Source organism: Sinocyclocheilus rhinocerous, unplaced genomic scaffold, assembly GCF_001515625.1.
Source record: "Sinocyclocheilus rhinocerous isolate Xijiao unplaced genomic scaffold, SAMN03320098_v1.1 scaffold285, whole genome shotgun sequence".
Lineage (NCBI taxonomy): Eukaryota > Metazoa > Chordata > Actinopteri > Cypriniformes > Cyprinidae > Sinocyclocheilus > Sinocyclocheilus rhinocerous.
In genome coordinates this window covers 182,793-205,506 of record NW_015630288.1, presented here as the reverse complement: position 1 = coordinate 205,506, position 22,714 = coordinate 182,793, and the positions used below count along the sequence as shown (strand labels likewise).

At 38.1% G+C, this 22,714-nt stretch overlaps 1 protein-coding gene across 1 annotated transcript in view; it reads right to left on the bottom strand.

Annotated features, from left to right (window-relative positions):
- The window catches only part of astn2 (astrotactin 2), a 539,680-nt gene that overhangs the window by 408,649 nt on the left and 108,317 nt on the right, over nucleotides 1–22,714 (bottom strand). The window contains exon 2 of the mRNA XM_016552240.1: nucleotides 18,649–18,836. Coding sequence (XP_016407726.1) covers nucleotides 18,649–18,836 — 188 coding nt within the window. The remainder of the gene's footprint in view (nucleotides 1–18,648; nucleotides 18,837–22,714) is intronic.

Genomic DNA, 22,714 nt, shown 5'->3' with positions numbered 1-22,714 from the left:
ACTCTCTCATGTTCATATCTGCCACTGGCTACATGCATGACTTATTAGATGCTGTTTGATATTCAGGATGATATAGCACATTCAAAAAAATAAAAAAAAAATGGAGCAGAAACAATTAAATGGAGGACAATTAAAGTGTAATTGGCCCAAACTTTAATAGAATAATTAAAGGTGTCCACACAGTGTATTAGTTCAGCTCATGCCAGGCAGCACATTAATCTCTGAGCCTTCGGTCCTGAGCCAGACCTTCAGTTTAATCTGCTCTGTGTGCTTATCTGTGCATCTGTAGCTATACTGCACAAACATAACAAAGCTGCTTATTTTATCAAGAGACTGATTTTGTTAAATTAAGGCTGGTATTAAAACATTCTACTGATAATAAAATTATAGGTCAATCTAACAAAACCCATGTTTAGATCAGAACAATATGAAGCAAAATTAAGAATTATGACTTTGTTTGGCATGGCAATTAGGAAACAAAGGACTTTCATAATTCCCATTATTCTCAAAAACAATTTTCATTAGATTTGCATTATATGCAACACAATAACTTAATAAAATAGTTATTGAAGATAAAGATCTATTGAAGATAAAGATAGTAGTTGGGAAACAGGACACAGACATATTATTGACATGTTTTGTGAGATTCGTCTTATAGATGATGCCTTAGTTAGGGCTAAACCTGATATGACCATCTACTCTATGCTACTGGGCTCTGTTTAGGTAGTAAGATCCAAAGCTATTAATAAAGCATTGCATTTCACTCAGACGGGCAGGATGCTGTTAGCTGAAATATGGATTTTATTGGGCTCAGTGTCAGTCGTGAACTATCTGAAAACCAAATTGGGCTAAAAGTCTATGTAAGGCTAGACCTTAAGAAAGGCCAAACTGATACAGCTTCCATTCATTCCAGTCAGGTCAGGTCAACCATCTTTGCCATATTTCTGGGTCATGAATTTCACAGAATACATTCTACATTAATGCTGCTCCAGGTTCATGTGCACCAGACACAGATCGGATCCATTTCTGAAGTTGCATTGACAGAAAAACAAAACAAAACAAAAAAAGGTATGGTGGAACAGAGAACAGAGCTGAGATGTAGTTGAAAATGCAACTCTCATTGTGTGAGATGCTGAAAGAAAATTACAACAGGCCAAGGGTGTTTTAATGGATAGCAGAACACATCTATAAATACAAATTCTCATAAAAGATAGAGGATTTTACCACTGCTAACATTAACATGCTAACTACAAAAGGACAGCTAATATTAAAGCTGAATAAAGAAATAAAGAAAAAATAAACATCAAACTATGTAATCTAATGACTCACTAGTCAGATTCAGGGTTACTAAAAAAAGAAAAAAGAAAATAAGTAAGTAATATATATTATAAAACTAATTTGTATGGGTTAAATTAGGTAGAGTTAGCTTTTTATAGGTAACAATTACAGGTTATCACTTTTTACAGTGTACAATACTATCTCAATTATACTAAAATGACCTTGCTCAGCTTTACTTCTTGATTAGTCAACCATCCTTATACATCCCTGTGTGAATACAGACAGTGTTTTCTGAAGCAGACATGAGTTAACATTACTCTGTGTTGTGTTTCAGACCCGTATCCTGTCACACTTGCGTCACATCAAGCAAGTGCTGACAGACATGACAAAAGACTCATCAGTGGGAATGAAGTGACCTGTGAAGACTCTTCTGTGATTGACAGCGTCCTTGTCTTCATTTGACAACATGTAAAAGAATATCGCTTGGGATAAAGAGAGATTATGCCACTGTTTATGACAGATTGAAGGCTATTAGCAGCCATATTTTACTGGAACACTGCATGTCCTCTGAGTGAACTCCAATTCATGTCATCATTTCCACACAAACACCATAACCATTGTGTGTAAATCAATATCCTCTGTTGTTTCATCTGAACAGCTTTTGTCTATTATTTTCATTGTTACCGGCGGACAAATGCACGTGCACTAACACAGTCGCACACACACCCTTGTTCACAATCACACAATTTGTGCTAGCGGTTCCCCAGACATGTCGTCCTCTCAGTGAGATGAGGTAATTATGTTTGGTATCCATTGTCAGGTAGTTTTGTTTAATACATGTCACCGTCACGGCTTTCATGTGTGACAGTTATTAGTTGGGAATAAATGTTAATAACTCCATACGTCCCCCTGAAAATGTGACCTGCTGTAAGCCCAAGGGGCTTCATACAACCCAACATAATCATTACCATCAGACAGAGAGATAACACGATGATTGTTTGGCTATTGCTTTCTGAATCTTGCATGTGTCAGATTTTTGCACAAACAAACGAAAGCAGGAAATGTAAATGTTCTTTTGCTGCAACATATGGAGGGTCAGCCAAGTTGCACTGATTCAATTAGATTTTGACTGTAGGCAGGTTTATATAACACTTACATGACTATTTCTGCACAATTAATCAGCTTCAAAACATTTTTCACACACATTCTCTCAACATATGGGTGTTGCCTATGTGGGGACCAAATTAAGTGCTCTTTACCACAATTATTATTATTTTTTAGGCTGTTCTGGGTGGTCGTAGGTTGATGTAAGTGTTTATTAGAGTATGTTTTTGCTTCATGGCCAAGACCAAGAAAGCCCAATACCAAGGCTGCATCAAAAATCAAATATTGTATGAGTATGTACTTATTTTGTAATTACTTTCTCATTAAAAAAGTATGTTTATTTGTGATGCTAAAAAAATATATGTTCTATATAGCATGAGCGTCTGTATTATGAATGTAATAGTAAGTCTTTCAGGTACCCTTTGTCTACACTTTTATGAATATTGTGAATTCAGACATACTACTCTGTTCACATACTGTTTTCGCCTACTATTTAGTAGGGAATTATGTGATTTGGGACACAGCCCAAGTCTCTGGGAGACCTCCTTCAAATGTAAACTAGTGTTTAAAAGTGTGGGGTCAGTAAAAGTTTTTCATGTCTTAGAAAAAAAAAAAATATATTTGATCAAAAATACAGTAAAGTGTGTATGCATATTCATACAGTTATAATGTGATCAGAACTTTGATAAAACTGACCAAGCAGAAGAATTCCAGGGGACCCAAGACAACATGAATGACCATAAATCAGGGATCCAGCAAGCCTGGGGCGCCAGAAAGTCTAACTAATGGCTCAGAGCGATACGGTTCAGGACAGTACAATATGGTACACAATTATTTATGTTTCTATTGTCAAAAGTTGTGAATAGTATACCAAAAATTAGTGAACCATATCGTACCGATTTTTTGGGACCCTTCCGTTGGGGTACCTAGCACAGTAGTCCGGTACCTAAAGGGTGGAGATAGACTCACTGGAAAACTTTGATTGGTTGACAAAGAATCGTCACTGGCTTGTTTACATCAGAGTGCATAAATACTAAAAAATATAACATTTTATAATTTAATATTTTCACAAATACACAGACAATGTAGCGCTTTCTTCTTTGCATGAGAATGACGTTGATTGCTACTTTCCAGCATACACCATGCCAAGTAAGGGTATTGTCGGTGGTGGAAACCCAAGCCGGATCAGGGTGCACCATCCCAAATTACACCGTACTGTACTATACTGACCTGCACCGCTTAGTGGAAATGAGCCATAACTGATTATTCAATAAACAAGACAAATGGTCGAATGTTTATATCAATCAATTATTGGTAAATTGTATCACATTATGTTTATAGAAATTATGTCTAAATTATACTCTGCTAGTGTGGGAAAACTAAAGTCCATGTGACTAGCAAGATAGCATGTTGATTTATGTATGGGAAGGAGAAACATAGCTACACCCGAGCTAAAATGTCAACGTCTAGTTGGTCAAAGCCCCATCTGGGACATGTCCAACAGCCGAGTTTAAAATCCCATGACGAGAACAGTTCAAGGTTTGAGTTCGCCTTTTCCACTCTTTCAGACTTTTTGGGCCTTTGGGCTCTTTGGTTTGCTTGCTTGCCTGCCACCCATCAGCCGTCATGAAGAGCTAAGCTATCTGGTCTCGTCACACTTTTCTATCTTTTACTTGGCGTGTGTTCACACTTGTCATGTTTGGTTCGATTAAAACAAAACCTGGTGCGATTGCTCTGCTAGTGCAGTCCATTTGAGTAAGTGTGAACGCTTCCATCCGAAACCTGGTGCGCACCAAACAAGTGGACAGAGACCGCTAAAAAGATGGGTCTCGGTCCACTTCCAAACGAACTCTGGTGCGGTTCAAATGAAATATGAACGCAACATGGACCAAATACTTCTAATCGAACCAAAAACAGGAAGTAATGACAAGATGCAACGCTATGCGACATGATTTGACGACGCAGAATGAGCGGTGTATCCAAAACAAACGCGGAGCAACGAGGAGATGAAGTGCCTTTTATGAGCTCTTCGTGGGTTCGCAGGTGGTGAAAATAAAATCATAAGAAAACTCAGCAATGAGCACTGTCCAGCAGCCGACATTAGGTGTGTTCGACTTAAAGCGGCGCTGAGCAGACAGATCGGTGAATAGGTGCTTTGATGTCATACACCGATAAGTCTGCGCAGCGCCACTTTAAGTCGAAAACAGCTTTTGTTTGGGGTGTTCGGTGAGTTCCGTCACGAAATATACGTCATTCAACCCGACCAATCAGGTCGTGAACGTATCACTATGCCTTTAGTTTTGGTATCTTTAGGTTCGCTGTCAAAAATACCAGTGTGAACGCTAAGCGGACCAGGACCAAATGTACCGTTTTCTTTTGTGGTCCGGACCAAACAGACCAAGAGAACCGAACTACAAGTGTGAACGCACCCTTAGTTTCTTTTCCGTTGAAAGTCTCGTATTCTAAGTTAAGTTTTGATGCAAAGCTGTGTCTCCGACTTGCGTCTCCGGCTGCATCTCGCGGCTGTGCCCGCCTCCAAAACTTCAAGTAAATAATTGGTGCTATTAATGCACCCATTATTTAGCCAACGCCCAATGATTGGCTTCCCAATACATCGCTTTAAGTCGAACACAGCTTTTGTTTGGGGTGTTCGGTGAGTTCCGTCACGAAATATACGTCATTCAACCCGACCAATCAGGTCGTGAACGTATCACTATGCCTTTAGGTTCGGTGTCTTTAGGTTCGCTGTCAAAAATACCAGTGTGAACGCTAAGCGGACCAGGACCAAATGTACCGTTTTCTTTTGTGGTCCGGACCAAACAGACCAAGAGAACCGAACTACAAGTGTGAACGCACCCTTAGTTTCTTTTCCGTTGAAAGTCTCGTATTCTAAGTTAAGTTTTGATGCAAAGCTGTGTCTCCGACTTGCGTCTCCGGCTGCATCTCGCGGCTGTGCCCGCCTCCAAAACTTCAAGTAAATAATTGGTGCTATTAATGCACCCATTATTTAGCCAACGCCCAATGATTGGCTTCCCAATACATCACTCCAAACGCTAATAGACCTCCAGTGAATCAGCAACCTGGGAAACCCCCTTTCAGGAACTACACCACAGAAGGGAACCCCCAACAGATTTAATCCAAGGATTAAGTCCCCTAACACAGGCAATGCAAGTAAACCTCAAGATTCTGAGCTGGTGCATTCAATATAAAATGTAATAGCCTCATTAAAAACTAAATTGTGAGGCTTCAATTAAATGACTGTTGGTTTGTTCAGGTCAATTGCATATATTGCTATAAAATTTGACATTTTCAGTCTCTTAAAACTCATTCTTTCCTCACTATCTTTCTTTCTGCTTCTTGTGTAAATGTGTGTGTGTGTTTATATTTTAGATTAGTTTGTCTTTAGATGTGTCCATTAAGTCTTCTTCATATATAAAAGAGAAGTTTCATACTTCTCTTCATACTTTTGTACTTACAAGTTAATGTCTTAAACTGCTAATCTCGTTAGTGTGCTAATGAATAATGTTTTCACTATATTTCGGATAGTAATATCCATTGCAGAGTTGGGGTAATACAAGAGGTTGATTTAGTTGATCTGCCGTAAAAGAGTGATTTGCCAAATATCCTTATAATTATAATAATCAATGCCCTTTGAGCTAAACTTACCTGTTTCCCTTACAGTAAAAACAATATTATTATGAAATATTATTAAAATTTTAAATGATTTTTGGTTTATGCAAATATATTGTAATAATGCTGTGATTGAAGCTGAATTTTCATCATCATTACACCAGTCTTCAGTGTCACATGATCCTTCAGAAATCATTTTAATATGCTGATTTGCTGCTCAGGAAATATCAGAAAATAGTTGTGCTACTTAATATTTTGATACATTTCTTTCATGATTCTTTGATAAATAAAAAGTTGAAAAGAACACCATTTTTAAATAGTAAAGACATGTATCATGTTATACAATATCTCTATCACCTTTGATCAGTTTAATGAATTGTTGCTGAATAGAAGTATGAATTTCTTAAACACAAAATCTTACTGACTCCTAACTTTTAAATGTTTGAATAAGCCTATAGATTTTTTTTAACCATTTTTATCATCCACTAGGTAAAAAAAAAATGCTTAGAAAAGTAAGAATACACATATCCTCAACAAGACAGAGGATTTGAGGAATCATTCATGGCCACAGCATAAACAGTGGGTATATGACCAGTTACATGCCAAAGGTGAACACTTTCAAATAAGGACAGATTTATTAATAATGTATAGGGTACATTCAGGCGGGGTGTTTGTGTGAGGGTCGCCTGTTCTCTATCTGCATTCTAGACACGCAGTCTAACAAATGAAGCCCTGAGGTAAGAAGGTAGAACCCAGTGTGAAAACACAGACAGAGGGAGACCACCTCCAGTGGGCCACCTGATTCTATAGCCTGCGGTTTGATAAGCAGCACACAAGGATGAAAAGATGAATCAATGGTGGTCTGTTAGTGCCCTGAAGGCAGTTCACTGAAACAGACACAACATTTCACATGTGAGCCAATGAAAAATAAATAACTTGCCCGTAGGGCAAAAATAAATAAATAATAAATAAAAAATTGAAAAACAAATAACTTGCCCTTAGGGCAAGTTATTTACAGTGGGTACGGAAAGTATTCAGACCCCCTTAAATTTTTCACTCTTTGTTATATTGCAGCCATTTGCTAAAATCATTTAAGTTAATTTTTTTTCCTCATTAATGTACACATAGCACCCCATATTGACAGAAAAACACAGAATTGTTGACATTTTTGCAGATTTATTAAAAAAGAAAAACTGAAATATCACATGGTCTTAAGTATTCAGACCCTTTGCTGTGACTCTCATATATTTAACTCAGGTGCTGTCCATTTGTTCTGATCATCCTTGAGATGGTTCTACACCTTCATTTGAGTCCAGCTGTGTTTGATTATACTGATTGGACTTGATTAGGAAAGCCACACACCTGTCTATATAAGACCTTACAGCTCACAGTGCATGTCAGAGCAAATGAGAATCATGAGGTCAAAGGAACTGCCTGAAGAGCTCAGAGACAGAATTGTGGCAAGGCACAGATCTGGTCAAGGTTACAAAAAAATTTCTGCTGCACTTAAGGTTCCTAAGAGCACGGTGGCCTCCATAATCCTTAAATGGAAGACGTTTGGGACGGCCAGAACCCTTCCTAGAGCTGGCCGTCTGGCCAAACTGAGCTATCGGGGGAGAAGAGCCTTGGTGAGAGAGGTAAAGAAGAACCCAAAGATCACTGTGGCTGAGCTCCAGAGATGCAGTCGGGAGATGGGAGAAAGTTGTAGAAAGTCAACCATCACTGCAGCCCTCCACCAGTCGGGGCTTTATGGCAGAGTGGCCCGACGGAAGCCTCTCCTCAGTTCAAGACACATGAAAGCCCGCATGGAGTTTGCTAAAAAAACACCTGAAGGACTCCAAGATGGTGAGAAATAAGATTCTCTGGTCTGATGAGACCAAGATAGAACTTTTTGGCCTTAATTCTAAGCGGTATGTGTGGAGAAAACCAGGCACCTGTCCAATACAGTCCCAACAGTGAAGCATGGTGGTGGCAGCATCATGCTGTGGGGGTGTTTTTCAGCTGCAGGGACAGGACGACTGGTTGCAATCGAGGGAAAGATGAATGCGGCCAAGTACAGGGATATCCTGGGCGAAAACCTTCTCCAGAGTGCTCAGGACCTCAGACTGGGCCGAAGGTTTACCTTCCAAGAAGACAATGACCCTAAGCACACAGCTAAAATAACGAAGGAGTGGCTTCACAACGACTCTGTGACTGTTCTTGAATGGCCCAGCCAGAGCCCTGACTTAAACCCAATTGAGCATCTCTGGAGAGACCTAAAAATGGCTGTCCACCAACGTTTACCGTCCAACCTGACAGAACTGGAGAGGATCTGCAAGGAGGAATGGCAGAGGATTCCCAAATCCAGGTGTGAAAAACTTGTTGTATCTTTCCCAAAAAGACTCATGGCTGTATTAGATCAAGAGGGTGCTTCTACTAAATACTGAGCAATGGGTCTGAATACTTAGGACCATGTGATGTTTCAGTTTTTCTTTTTTAATAAATCTGCAAAGATGTCAACAATTCTGTGTTTTTCTGTCAATATGGGGTGCTGTGTGTACATTAATGAGGAAAAAAAATTAACTTAAATGATTTTAGCAAATGGCTGCAATATAACAAAGAGTGAAAAATTTAAGGGGGTCTGAATACTTTCCGTACCCACTGTATATATATATATATATATATACACACCTTGCTACGTTTACTGCGTTAGGCTAACCAAGACTTGTCATTTGCACTTATATATTGTTGCTCTTTTGTTAGTTTTGACTGCTTTTATTGTCCTCATTTGTAAGTCGCTTTGGATAAAAGCGTCTGCTAAATGACTAAATGTAAATGTAATGTAAATGCTTCTCTGTTAAAAACTTGCCCCACTGTGTTGTGGGTGGTTGCCAGGGTATTGCTATGCGGTTAATGCAGTGGTTGCTAGGTGGTTTCTTACTGGCCCAAGTTAAAAGAAGTCTATGAGGCTGGATTCAAGAAAGTCTTATAAAGAAAATCTATAACAACTTCCGTTCCATTCCGATTTAAAATAAGGATGAACATTTCTTAATGTAAATTCTAAGAAATAAGAATTTGATGTATATTACCTAAGTTATTAAGATAAAAAATAAAACTGGTCCTAAAACGGAGCCTTGTGGTACCCCTATAGAGCAGTCAACCTAAGTAATAGCAACATGCTTTCTTTCTTTCTTTTTCTTTCTTTCTTTCTTTCTTTCCCAACATTGAACAAAAGAAAGAGATGGACAAAACATCATGGGGTAAGTAAATTACAGCAGAATGAAATGCCCCTTAGCAAACAGCATTAATGAGTTTAGTTAACTGCATATTTACCTTAGTACACACCTAGATGGGCTATTGATTGTTTCCAGGGAAAGAACAGTATGCCATGATGTCTTTGATGTGTCATCATGACATTCATGCTCCAGTGTTGTTAGTCATTCTGCAATTACATGCATCATTATGCAGATATATTTGATGACTAAAGATTGCACAAGATGTGTATGATCAAGACCTTGTAGAATATTGTTAGATCCGCATATTGTGCAACCTGAACCCCTCGTTTAACTTCCTCATGTCTTCTCCCAGTAAACATCTCAGTAATCTCTCCACACCTGCGTGTACACACTGTACAACTTCAAACTCATTATCCATTATCTGAGTGTACCGCGGTGAGACTGTAACCTATAGAGCAATCATTTTCCTGGCACGCAAGTGTTCGCACAACGTGACTGGCACATATGCTAATTTAATGAAAGACACCCTCTGTTATCTCCTCATTTAAATATGCCTAACACAAAATCTGCTTTTTAACATGTGCTAGTGTTAACACTGCTCCCTTTGCAATGAAACTTGTGATGACTTTAAATCCTGCTTATAGAAACTGATAAAGCTATCAATGTATTTTTTGTTTCGACTGCATGCTCAGTGAGATTGCAAGATAATAATTCCATTAGGAAAAACTTAAATTTTCCTTCCATTTCTATATATATATATATATATATAAGCAGGATAATATATATATATATATATATATATATATATATATATATATATATATATATATTAAAGTGTAATTGCTGTCTATATCATATACATATATGCACGTGGCCAAAAGCATGCTGATACCTCCTTCTAATAACCAGGTTTCCAGTTGAGACATTCTAGAGAATTCTGTGCTTCCAACCTACAGTACTTTCAACAGCTGGAGCGGGTCTTTTGTGCTCCAGCATGACAATGTTCCTGTGCACAAAGCGAGGTCAATAAAGAAAGGATTTACTGAATCTGCTGTGAAAAAAACTTGACTAGCTTGATGTTTTTGTGTCTGAATGGGAGCAAATCCCCATAGCCATGCTTCAACATGTAGTGGAAAGCCTGAAAAGCCAGAAGGGTGGAAGCTGTGTGTTTGTTTTCTATATTTCTACATTGTTGAACATAAGCATATCACTGGTCTGGGAAATGAGATGTATGATCAGCCTCATTTGCGTCTGCTCAAAAATGATGTCTTGATGACTTTAAGCATTAATTTCATCACATTCTCACTACCAACCTGCCAGATATTGCAGATACTGAAAGAGCCCAGTGTATGCGCACGTGACATGGACGATTATTATATAATACTGTTCAAAAGTTTTGGGATCAGTAAGATTTTTAATGTTTTTAAAGAGGTTTCTTATGCTCTTCACGGATGCATTTATTTATTCAAAAATAGAGAAAAAAAATATTACGAAACATTAGTGCTACTTAAAATAATGGATTCATTGTTTTAATATACTTTAAAATAATATTTATTCCTGTGATGCAAAGCTGTCTTCAGTGCCACATGATCCCTCAGAAATCACTCTAATATGCTGATGTATTATCAATGTTGTGCTGCTTTATTTATTTATTTATTTAACTTAATATTTTTTTTAAATGAATATGTGATGAAAAAGAACTTTAAAAGAACAGCATTTATTCAATATATAAATCTTGTGTAACAATACATGTGTTACATGTCTGTGTGTTTTGAGTTTCCCCTGTGACCTAGTTTTCCCCCGTCTGTTTAATTAGTCATTCGGTTCACCTGGTGTCTTGTTAATTATCCCATTAGTCCTTGTGTACTTAAGTCCTGAGTTTTCCACATTTCATTTGCCAGTTATTGTCCATGTTGTACGCCTATGTTGCCTATTGTCTATGTTGCATGTTGTTGTTTTTCCTGTCTGGATTTATATTAAAGACTGTTCTTTGGATTCCCTGCTCTCTCCGTGAGTTTTATCTACAAGAGACCATAACAGAATAACTGGCCAAAAACAAAACTGTTTGAGCGGCGGGTTTTTTTTCTTTTTTCTTTTTCGGCTCCACCTTGGCTCCTCCCTCCCTCGGCTCCACCGGAAACCATCGGCCATACGGCTTCTCCGGGCTCCCTCGTCCCTCCGGCTCTGCCTTGGTCAGTTGTCGACCTGCATGCACCTGCGGCTTTGGCTGGCGCCTCCTTCCCCCCGGCTCCGCCTTCATCCTCAGTTCCACCGGCTCAGTCTCTGCCCTCAGGATTTCCGGTTCCTCCTCGGACGCTGGTCGCCGCGGCTCCTCCTTGGTCTCCAGGACCATCGGCTGTGCGTGGGCACATCATCTCATCAGCTCCATCTGGGTCTCCATCTGTGGTGGTTGCATCTCCGTCGGTCGTCCCCATGGTGTCCACTTCCGTCAAGGTGTCATTTCCACCATGGCTCCTCCCGCCTTCGACTCCGACCTGGCTCCTCCTGCTCCTGGCTCCCCCTTGGCTCCTCCCACCCTCCACTCCCCCATGGACTTTTTTTTTTTGTACTGTGTTTTTGTCCGCTCTCCTGCTCCATGCCCTCCTCCAGAGCCCCCACCTTCCCTCCTCAGTTTGAACTCTTTACGGCGCGAGGACGCGCCTTCCCGGGAGGGGGCGATTTTTTTCATTTTTGAAAGAAATCAATATTTTTATTCAGTGATAATAAAGAGATATATTGTTAGAAAACAAATATTAAACAGCAAATTAGTTTCCAACATAAATAAAAAAAATAGCATATTAGCATGATTTCTGAAGCATTATGTGACACTGAAAACTGGGAAAAAAATGGCTTGAGTAATGGATGATGAAAATTCAGCTTTGCATCACAGGAATAAAATATATTTTAAAGTATATTAAAACCGAAAACATTTAAGCGTGTTATATTTCAACATTTTTTTTATATGAATAAATACTGCCTTGGTGAGCAGAAAAGACTTATTGAAATAAATAAATAAACAAACAAATAAACACACTTTCTGATCCCAAACATTTGAATGGCAATACATATATTTGGTTGTATTTCAAGTTCCAAAAAATTGCTTTGTTTGATGAATAGACCTAATTTGAATATTCATTTAGTGAGCATTTTTATCTGTCAGTCTGTCTGTCTGTCTATAAGACTGTGTGGCTTTAAAATCCCAGTGGGATGCTGTTAATGCACTATAAATTTTAACTACTATTAAATGTGCAGTCCTGCAATTTAGCTTATTTGGTCTTACTATGAAATGCAACCTTTTCATAGTGGTCAACTGCAAGAGGCTATCAGAACTGTACATGCACTGCACAAATAAAACAGATAGATTTTTTAGGATATTTTCATGCAGTACGATCATCCACATGACTATTAAAGGTAACGGTGCTTGTAGGGTCTCATAAATTGGCCTTTATTAGCTGCTCACTGGAGTAACAAACAACATCTGCGTGTGATTCACTCTGTGCTACATAGGAATTAATAAAGCGTATGAAAGCTGAAGTCTTTCATTCTTTCATGGCTGCCCTTTAGCCTGAATGGCTCATAAAATGAGCTGATCAAAGAAAACTTGAAGCAGATTTGTAGTTTTACGCAGCACACTGCTTTTACTGTGTGCTTTGCTAATAATGCTGGAGCCGCTGTCAGAAAAAAAAACAAAAAACAATGACCACGATGAGATGTGAATATCAAACATTTACACAACACTGAGAATATCATGAGAATATGTAGATCAAAGTGTTTCAAGAACAGTGGCTTTTACATCTTCACAGTAAAAGGACAGCAGCATAAAAAAGGCTAATTTTGAAGAAGAGCTTGAACTTGAGCACGAATGTCACTGCCATCACTGGAAATACTACAAAAGCCAAACTCATTAGATAGCATTAGTGTGCTCTTTACTTGTGCACTTATTGCAATTTGTTATCTTCTGTTGCAGTTTAAATAGTTTTTGCCTTGCACAGTCAATTTGTATCACCATTAGACTCAGGGATACATTATTTATTCTTCTGTATACCTGGCTACTTGATGACAAGAAATATTTTTTGGTTTGTCTCTAGTGTACAGTATGTTGGACTAAGAAGATTAACTTGGATGATAAATGTTCAGTGATTGCTTTGATTGGACTATTTCTACAGTCATGGCCAAAAGTATGTTTAACTTTTTAAACTAACATGCACTGTCTTTTGGAACCGTTTTCTTTAACGTGTTTGATCACCCAAACATAACATTTCCTGAAAATAACTTCATCCTCAGTCCAGCCAAGATTTATATGAGTTTGTTTCTACATTGGAACAGATTCGAAGAAATTTAGCATTCCATCGCTTGAATTTGTCACTGGAGGAAGCGGATTTATTTATTAATTTATTTTATGGACTCATATTTTAGTTGGAAGCAATGGTTTGAAGTAAAAAAAGTCTTAATGATGGATTTGTTTCTTACAAACACACAACTTTTGGCCTCACATGACATTAATTGATGGACTGGAGTGGTGTGGACTACTTGTGGATTATTGTGATGTTTTTGTTAGCTGTCTGAACTCTTAGTCTGATGGCACCCATTCACTGCAGGGGATCCACTGGTGAGCAATTGATGGAATGCTACATTTCTCCAAATCTGTTTCCATGAAAACAACAACAACAAATTAATTTACATCTTGGATGGCCTGAGGGTGAGTAAATATTCACCAAATCTTTGCTAATCTTTTAAATCAAAGCTTTGTATGACACATAGATGTGTTATTTATTTATTTATTTAGTTAGTTAGTTAGTTAGTTAGTTAGTTAGTTTACAGCGGACCAAAGCAAAGGCCTGGAAGTTGCCTGGAACATATTGGCAATATAAGTGAATATTTTGGTAGCACATATTTTGGAAAATTCAACCATAGTATAGTGTTTTCTATGGCCACTGATGACATTTGTAAACCTCTCTACTGGCAGTTTGGTCCACTCTTTTGCAAACTGCTTCAATTCTCTGCGATTTGAAGGGCGCCCTCCACCAACTGCTGTTTTCTGATCTCTCCATTGATATTCAATGGGATATAAATAGGGCCACTTCAGAGCACTGCAGCGTTTGTTCTTCAGCCATCTCTAGGTATTTTCAAGCTTAACGTCAATGTTCTGCTGGAACATGGCCTTCAATGGAGACACTGCACTGCATAATGCCAATGCCAAGGTCATCCCCTGATTTAATGATGCACTGCCCATATTCAAGACACCCAAAACATATGAAACTTTTATTAAAGTATTTCACATGCCCTAGAATAAACATTTGATCACAACCTTGCCTTCTAGGGGATTTCTGATATTGAGAGATCAGAAATGACATGTTTGTATGTATGTACTCAATGTATTTAGAGAAAAAAAAGTTGCTTAAACCCGGGCCTTACTAATACATCTAACTAGGTAGCAGTCACATATTAACTGATAATCACATCTACTGTTTTAAAGCTATTCTCAGATCAGGAGGTGAAAGTCTTAAAATTAATTTTATCTGTGATCAGGTTTCCTGTTATTTCTTATAATAAACACATTTTAAGAAAAAAAAAAAAAAACCTGTTGTAACTGTTTTCCAAAATATGGTAAAATCGAGTACTTTTGTACTTTCACTCGAGTAAAATTGAAAAAGGAGTACTTTTACTTTTACTGGAGTAATATTTTATTATACGTATCTGTACTTTTACTCAAGTACTTGATTTGTGTACTTCGTCCACCACTGGTAGTGACATCAGTATTGGGGACATCAATTCTTTATTAAAAAAATACAAATTGCACAAGCAAATGCCAAATTACAATAAGTAAGTAAGTAAATAAATAAATAAATAATAATGCAGTCAATTCAGGAATACACTATTGTTGAAAAGTGTGTCACCATTAAGATGTACAACATAAACTCCCAATTCTAAGAAGAAAAGTCAGAATTGTGAGATAAAAAGTTGCAGTTACATTTTTATTTAGAGAAAAAAAAAGTCAGAATGGTGAGATGTAAACAAGGAATTATTGGGAAAGTCAGAATTTATATCTCACAGTCTGACTCTTTTCTCAGAACTGTGAGTTTATATCACAATTGTGAGAAGAAAAAGTCTGAATTATGGGATATAAAAAAATAAAAAAATAAATACCGGGCTTCCATATTGGAAACGGAAACAGGCATCCATATTGAATTGATCAAAAGTGATGGAAAAGGCTTTCATAAAGTTACAAAATATTTATATTCCAAATAATTATTTTTCTTTTGAGCTTTCTGTTCATCAAAAATCATACCGACCCTTGACTTTTGAATGATAATGGTGGTGATCTTCCATGGAAAGCTTAGGACCATAAAATGTTCATTCAATCACTGCATTTGGTCCGAAATTTCAGCGACAGAAAATGGGGTAAAACAAGGGTAAATATTGGCAGTGATTTTACAAGATGGATAAATTTGATGGAACGTTTGGGTTTTAATCGATACCACTAACTTGCCATTTCTTCTTGTCAGGTAAGCTAAACTTCAAATTAAAAGTATCCCTAATATGTTGGAGCTCTTATTAAAAGAATTCTACTTTTACCTGTTGAGTCACGCCTTCACTTTTACAGAGCCGTCATTGCTGTGTTTGTGATATTTGAGTTTGGGGAGGCGTGATGCATGAAAAGGGCTTTCGCAAAGACAAAATGCTTTATTTTTGTAGCTCCGGAAGATGACGCTAGCAGCACATAAATTGCTTAGCCTCGCTTTAAAGTAGGAAACAAAAACAAAATGGTGAAATTGTAGCAAACAAAACATTCTCAACAGTGTGCATGACAATAACAACAACAACAACAAAACTACACGTGTGCCAGTACTGTAGGCTATAAACATTTACTGACCATCAGTTTTGATAAATACTGCCATACTGCAAAAGTGCAACCTAAATCATCCACCTCAGTCATCTCTCATCTTCTGAACGGGGGATCAAACCTGAGATAACAAACAAGTGAGCGTGAACAGAGGCTGAGCGACAGCTCGCTGGCGGAAGAGCACTGCTCAACACCTTCAATCTGTCACTGCCTTGACAGAATTACAGTTAATGATGCTCATTGAAAATGCCAGTGCTCCTCTGGCCGCTCGCAAACACGCAGGCAGATGCACCTTGTTTTCATGAAGAGGATGGATGCTCATTTTTATCAGCTCCAGTTCTGTTCTCCTGTGTCTGAATGATGTCAGTCAGTGTGTGACTCTGGAGGCGGATTGAGGATAAATGTGAAGGTATGTGTGAAATGTTTTCTGGAAAACACACTCCACTGGAGATGATGTCTTTTAGATGCATATTATTGTTCAGGGACTTCCTTTGCACCTGACTGTTGAACTCCACTGAAACGTTCAACGACTACAGCAGATACTACACTACTGATTTTTTTTTCTTTCCATCAGAATCATTGCATTGTCACATAAGCACAAATCAAGAGAATATAAACTTGCATGATTTGCTCACAGATTTAGTTGCAGTAAAGGGCGTGAACGGTCACATGAAAGAAAACAGACTGGCTGTATTACACTTTTATTTCAGCAAATATCTCAATAGAGATGGTTAAACTCCAGCTTACATATTTGCATGTGTTTTAAGCTCATCAGTGCTTTTTCAATAATGTAGAGTGAGCGTGTATTAATGGTTGCCAGGTTGAGAATATTATGTAAAACACTAGGCAGAGCAAATGTATCCATTTAAGATATAAACTCTAAGCCATTTAAACTCTTGAAATCTGGCAACCACAACAATTCAAACTTAGGGAGGCTTTTTACCAATTCAAGATAACGCAAATGAAAATGAAACATTTAGGATATATAACCAGAAGGCAAATATCCCAGATAGCAATGTATGATAAACTGAGAGAAGCAGAAATTGTGATAATGATCAATAAACGATTCATCGTGCAGCCTTACATGTACAATGTTCAGTAACCGAAGCATATGCAGTTAATTTTCGCTATTAGCACATCTCATGTTTTTTTTTTTATTATTTTGCTATTAGCACATCTCAAGAGTGATTTTTTTTTTTTTGTAATCTCATGAAAAATTTTGCTCATGAAACACTTTTACAGAACTTACAGAACAGTGTAGATCTACACTGTAATGCCACTGATTTGCCACATCTTGCTCAGAAACAGTGCGATCCACTGGAGCGTGTGATATTACCTGCATTTACTACAGCTCTCTGTGAAACTGGGTAGCGTATCTACAAATATCAGTTATTAGTTTAACTATTAAAAAAAAGAAATAAAAGAAAAGTAGTAATATTACCAGCTCACAGCTGAGAAATGTAATGCTGTTTTACAGTATCAAAGCCATTTATGTTGACGACAAGCTTCTGTTTGTGTGAGTGTTTGTCTGGTGGAGACAGAGAAAAAGAGAGAGAGTGATGTCCCTAGATACTGAAAGTAATTTTGGAAAAATCAATCAAATTGTCATGTGTCATGTTTTATCATGTGTTATATGTGTTTTGCTGCGGTAGGCTATGCAGCTCTTTGAAATAGCTGAATCACACTACCATAGAGTTGTGTGGTTATAGAAAATGAACCTTAGAACTCATGATGGCGATGATGTTAGATAGATTTTTCATACTCTTCAAATCATTTAGTGATCCTCTTGCCCTATGGATGTGAGCATTGAGACCTTCATTATTTTGAGGCAATGCATTTGAATGAATGTCTTGAACTTATTAGGGTTGACAATGTATGAACTGCATGCACATCTGTGAGGAAAGAGAGAATGCTTTCTGACTGAAAATGCAGAATAAGAGAGGATGATGTTTATTTATTTTGCCAAGTGGAAACTGTGGTTTGGTTCTGATGCAATAGCGAATATTGAGCTGCTTGTCTTTATTTTTCTCCTCTCTCTGCTGCTCATGGAAAGCTTGTGGATGCCTTTTTGAGTGCACTGTAAAAATTGAGTGTGAATTTGGCTAGCGGTTGCTATACTACCACAGTCGTTTTTAAGTTAGTAGTTGCCAATTACAATTAAATTGCAAACGTCCACTGTGACACTGAGGAGGAGAAGAAAGAGATGCAACAATAGCATTGCAAACCCTTTTTTCTAGATTGCAAATTATGTTTCACACAGTGTTGATTTGAGGGGTGGCTGGGTAGGTAGGTAGGCAAGTATTACCACAAAGCATTTTTTATTTATTTATATTGATTTTACATAAAAATTCTGAACACAAGGAAAAAAAATAAGATAACTTTTTTAGGAGAACTGTTGTTTTCAGGGTTCTGCTCTCATTCGGTCTCGTCCAAGAGCAATTGTCTTCCAGAGCAGAGAGTGTGATGAATCCATTGCATTTGTAAGCAAAGTGCAAGAAAGTGTAAAACTGCATGCACTCAGAGAACTGCATCCAGCGAAAGCAACTGAAGTTCCAGAGCCAGATGTTCAGTACTCACCATGACGGAGATGTGAAGCAGGTGCATGTGTTCGTGCAGGACGCGTGGTGGTTCCTGGACGGTGGGCTGTGTGACTTGCGACTGCTGCTCGGAGCTGCTCATGGACACGTGGAAGTACAGCGTCCCGTTCTCCAGCCACTGCTGCTTCCAGTGCACCTGTGAGATGTCTATCCCTGTCCCCGACATCTCTACAAGACACGGACAAAACAGAGGTCAGCTGCAGGCTGGATTTAACTGTTATGAAAATTATGTTAAAATGTGGAAAAAAAGCATGATGGTAAAAACAGGCCTGATTAAATGTTGATGTACTGTATGCTGATTGTTTTTGAGACTGTATATGGAGTCATGAGTTCATCCTGTATATAATATATAAACACCACTGGTCACAAGTTTGGAATAATTAAGATGTGTCTATGGTTCTGAAAGAAGTCTCTTTCACTCACCAAGGCTGAATATTATTTGAAAACAACAACAACAACAATAATAATAGTGATAATAATAATAATAATAATAATAAAATATTGTGAAACATTACAATTTAAAATAACCATTTTCCATTTTAATAGAAATCATTCTAATATGCTGATTTGGTGCCCAATAATTAATGATCAATTAATAATGATGCTTTTTATTATCATGGTTGAAAGCAGCTTTTGCTTCTTGATATATTTGTGGAAACTATGATATTTGATAATTTGATAAATATAAAGTTCAAAAGAACAACATTTCTTCTTCTTCTTCTATTATTATTATTATTATTATTATTATTATTATTATTAGAATGATGTAACACTGAAGTCTGGGGTCCATTCTTTGTACCTTGCTTAATACATCTGAGATGATTTGAAAGATTCCAAATCTAGTAATCGTGATAATTGATCTTAATTATTTATATTCATGATTTCTAGTATTTGTACAGGCTTTACATTGTTATTTCATTGTTGTAATTAGCAATTAATTTAATCTTATCTTTGAAACAGATTTGTTACGTGACAGCGTTAATTAAAGTTTATTAAGGGTTAAGATCATGTTATCTGCATCTCCTGCGCTCCATCAAGCCACTCCCATAATAGCTGTCACCACTCAAATTAATGCACGACTCAGATTAACTGTATAGCATGTGTGTAAGACTCCAATACAATTATAAAGTAATTATTTCATCTCAAATACATTTTTCAACGAGTAAACCTGGCTGTGTCTATAGTGTTATAGATGATGACTAGACAACATTATAATATTTTTTTGTATTAATTTTTAATTATTATTGTAAATTACTGTCCATGGATCAGTAGGGTACTCTTCTAATAAAGTAGCAGTGGCTGGGACAGATTTTAAGTATCAGTTCTGCTTACAAAGATGCAATCTAATCCTGTTAACATGAAATAAGCCTGCTCCCGAGCAGGTTTAAGCTTAAAGGTGCAATAGGTGATTGTCTTCAGAAACATTTTTTGTTATGCTGGTTGAAAGTCTCTTTACATCCCGATAAAGCAATCATTAAGTTAAGTGGTCCAAATGTATTTATCTGTATTTATATATTCTGTGGAAGGCGTAGGAGCAAGAAATGTTCGTCCAATCAAAACGCTCGGTCCAAGCGTTTTAATTCGCTTCCCTACTTGCCTGTCAACGTATGTATCTGCATACATCTGCGCACCCTGTTCGCGCAGACAGGATATGTCATCAGCGCATTCATGCACGCTGTGCAGACAGAGCGAGAATGGCAGACAAACATCAACAACCCGATCTTCCTTCCTGGTATTGTAGTACTTTTAAAGTTTTCTCACTGGTGAATGATGCATGATGTAGCCCAGCGGTTCCCAATCTCAGTCCTCACGCCCCCCGCTCTGCATATTTTGCATGTGTCGCTTAGTTAACGCACCTGATTCAGATAACCAGCTCGTTAGAAGTGAGCTACGTGCATGAACTGTGTTCCGATCGATATGATCCCTACACAGTGTTCATTGCTCCCTACTCCCTGAGCAGAGGGCCTCCCCTGACATGCTCTGGCGCCCCCCTGGGGAGGCGCGCCCCACACTTTGAAAACCCCTGAGTTAAGTGGTCCAAATGTATTTATCTGTATTTATATATTCTGTGGAAGGCGTAGGAGCAAGAAATGTTCGTCCAATCAAAACGCTCGGTCCAAGCGTTTTAATTCGCTTCCCTACTTGCCTGTCAACGTATGTATCTGCATACATCTGCGCACCCTGTTCGCGCAGACAGGATATGTCATCAGCGCATTCATGCACGCTGTGCAGACAGAGCGAGAATGGCAGACAAACATCAACAACCCGATCTTCCTTCCTGGTATTGTAGTACTTTTAAAGTTTTCTCACTGGTGAATGATGCATGATGTAGCCCAGCGGTTCCCAATCTCAGTCCTCACGCCCCCCGCTCTGCATATTTTGCATGTGTCGCTTAGTTAACGCACCTGATTCAGATAACCAGCTCGTTAGAAGTGAGCTACGAGCATGAACTGTGTTCCGATCGATATGATCCCTACACAGTGTTCATTGCTCCCTACTCCCTGAACAGGGGTTTACTTCACTTCGGAACATGGGCTGGAATTGGGAACCTGATGTAGCCTATTGTAGTAATGTTGTCTCTGGTTTTCTGGTCTGTGAGCGTATATGCGTTCAGGGGGCGTGGCTTTGGACGGCGATTGCAGGGAGGGTGGGACGTTCGCTTTCAGTGCTATCAGGCCAAAGTTAGCATTTTCCAAGATCTCCAACTGCACCTTTAAGGACCTGTTGCTATGACAGCAACTCCGGGATGAGCTTCAAAGAAACAACCAATCCAAGATCATGCCAAATCATCAACAATCAAATCCAGCTAACTGAGTTAGCGACGTACGCAGAACGGGCCCATGGAGTAATGATGTTGAAAATTCATCTTTTATTGGAGCAATAAATTAAATTTTAACAGATATTCACATAGAAAACATTTATTTTAAATTGTAATCATATTTTAAAATACTCCTGATTTTACTGTATTTTTAAAACAAATAAATATAGCCTTTGTGAGCAGAAGAGACTCATGGCCATTGGCCAGTAGGGTGTATACATATGTTTTTGTATAAAATACAATACAATACAATACAATACAATATAATATAATATAATATATGTGTTTCAATGTTGTGCCATCCATCATGAAGGTTCTGGATGGATGTGGTGAACCTCCATGTGTGCCCTTAGGCTCTGGTAGCAAACTCTGACATCAAATGCGTTGGAATTATGACATCCTGACCAAGACATCCATTTTCCCAACTTCAAACTGATTTTCCGAGCATCAAACAGCAGGTAAACGAGCTCCCTTTATACCGACACTCTTTTGATTTCTCTAACGGCTCTTGACGTCTTCAAACTGAAGGTGACATTGCTTGAAGCAGAGAGTCTGACTTCAATCAGAAGAGCGGTACCTCTAACTTTCTGACACCTGACAAGTTTCAAGTGTTTATTAGTTCATTTAAGTCCTCAAAGTTACTGAGATAACCACAATCTCAAAACACTGATTCAAACAAAATACAGTCTTGAATAAACAGAACAAACTGAGGCAGACTAGATCTAGAATTAGATTTAGTGTGGCAGCGTCTCCAAGATGCCTCTAGAAACCTACCTGCAAAGCTGCCTGAAAAACTATGCGCATTGCGCAAGTGTACCTAGGGCAAAAGCTGCTTTAAACGCAAAGGATGCTCACACCAAATGTTGATTTAATTTAGTTTATATAAGTTAATTGATAAAGAAAATTTATTTATGACATTATGTTCGACAGCATCCTCATTTTACAGCATTTTTACACAGTCCTTAAAACTTTTAACAGTACTGTAGCTTTGCAGGTACGTTCTTGACGCATCTTGGAGATGTTGCCACAGTTCTTCTGGATTTAGTCTGTCTCAGTTTGTTCCGTTTCTTCATGTCATTCCAGACAGACTGGATGATGATGAGATCAGATCTCTGTGTGGAGCACTGGCTGTTGTCAGACTCCTTGTGCAAACAAAAATCTGATGAATGTTTGGAAATGCAAACTGATTTACTGACACACTACAGCAAAAGATAGAAATAACGGACTT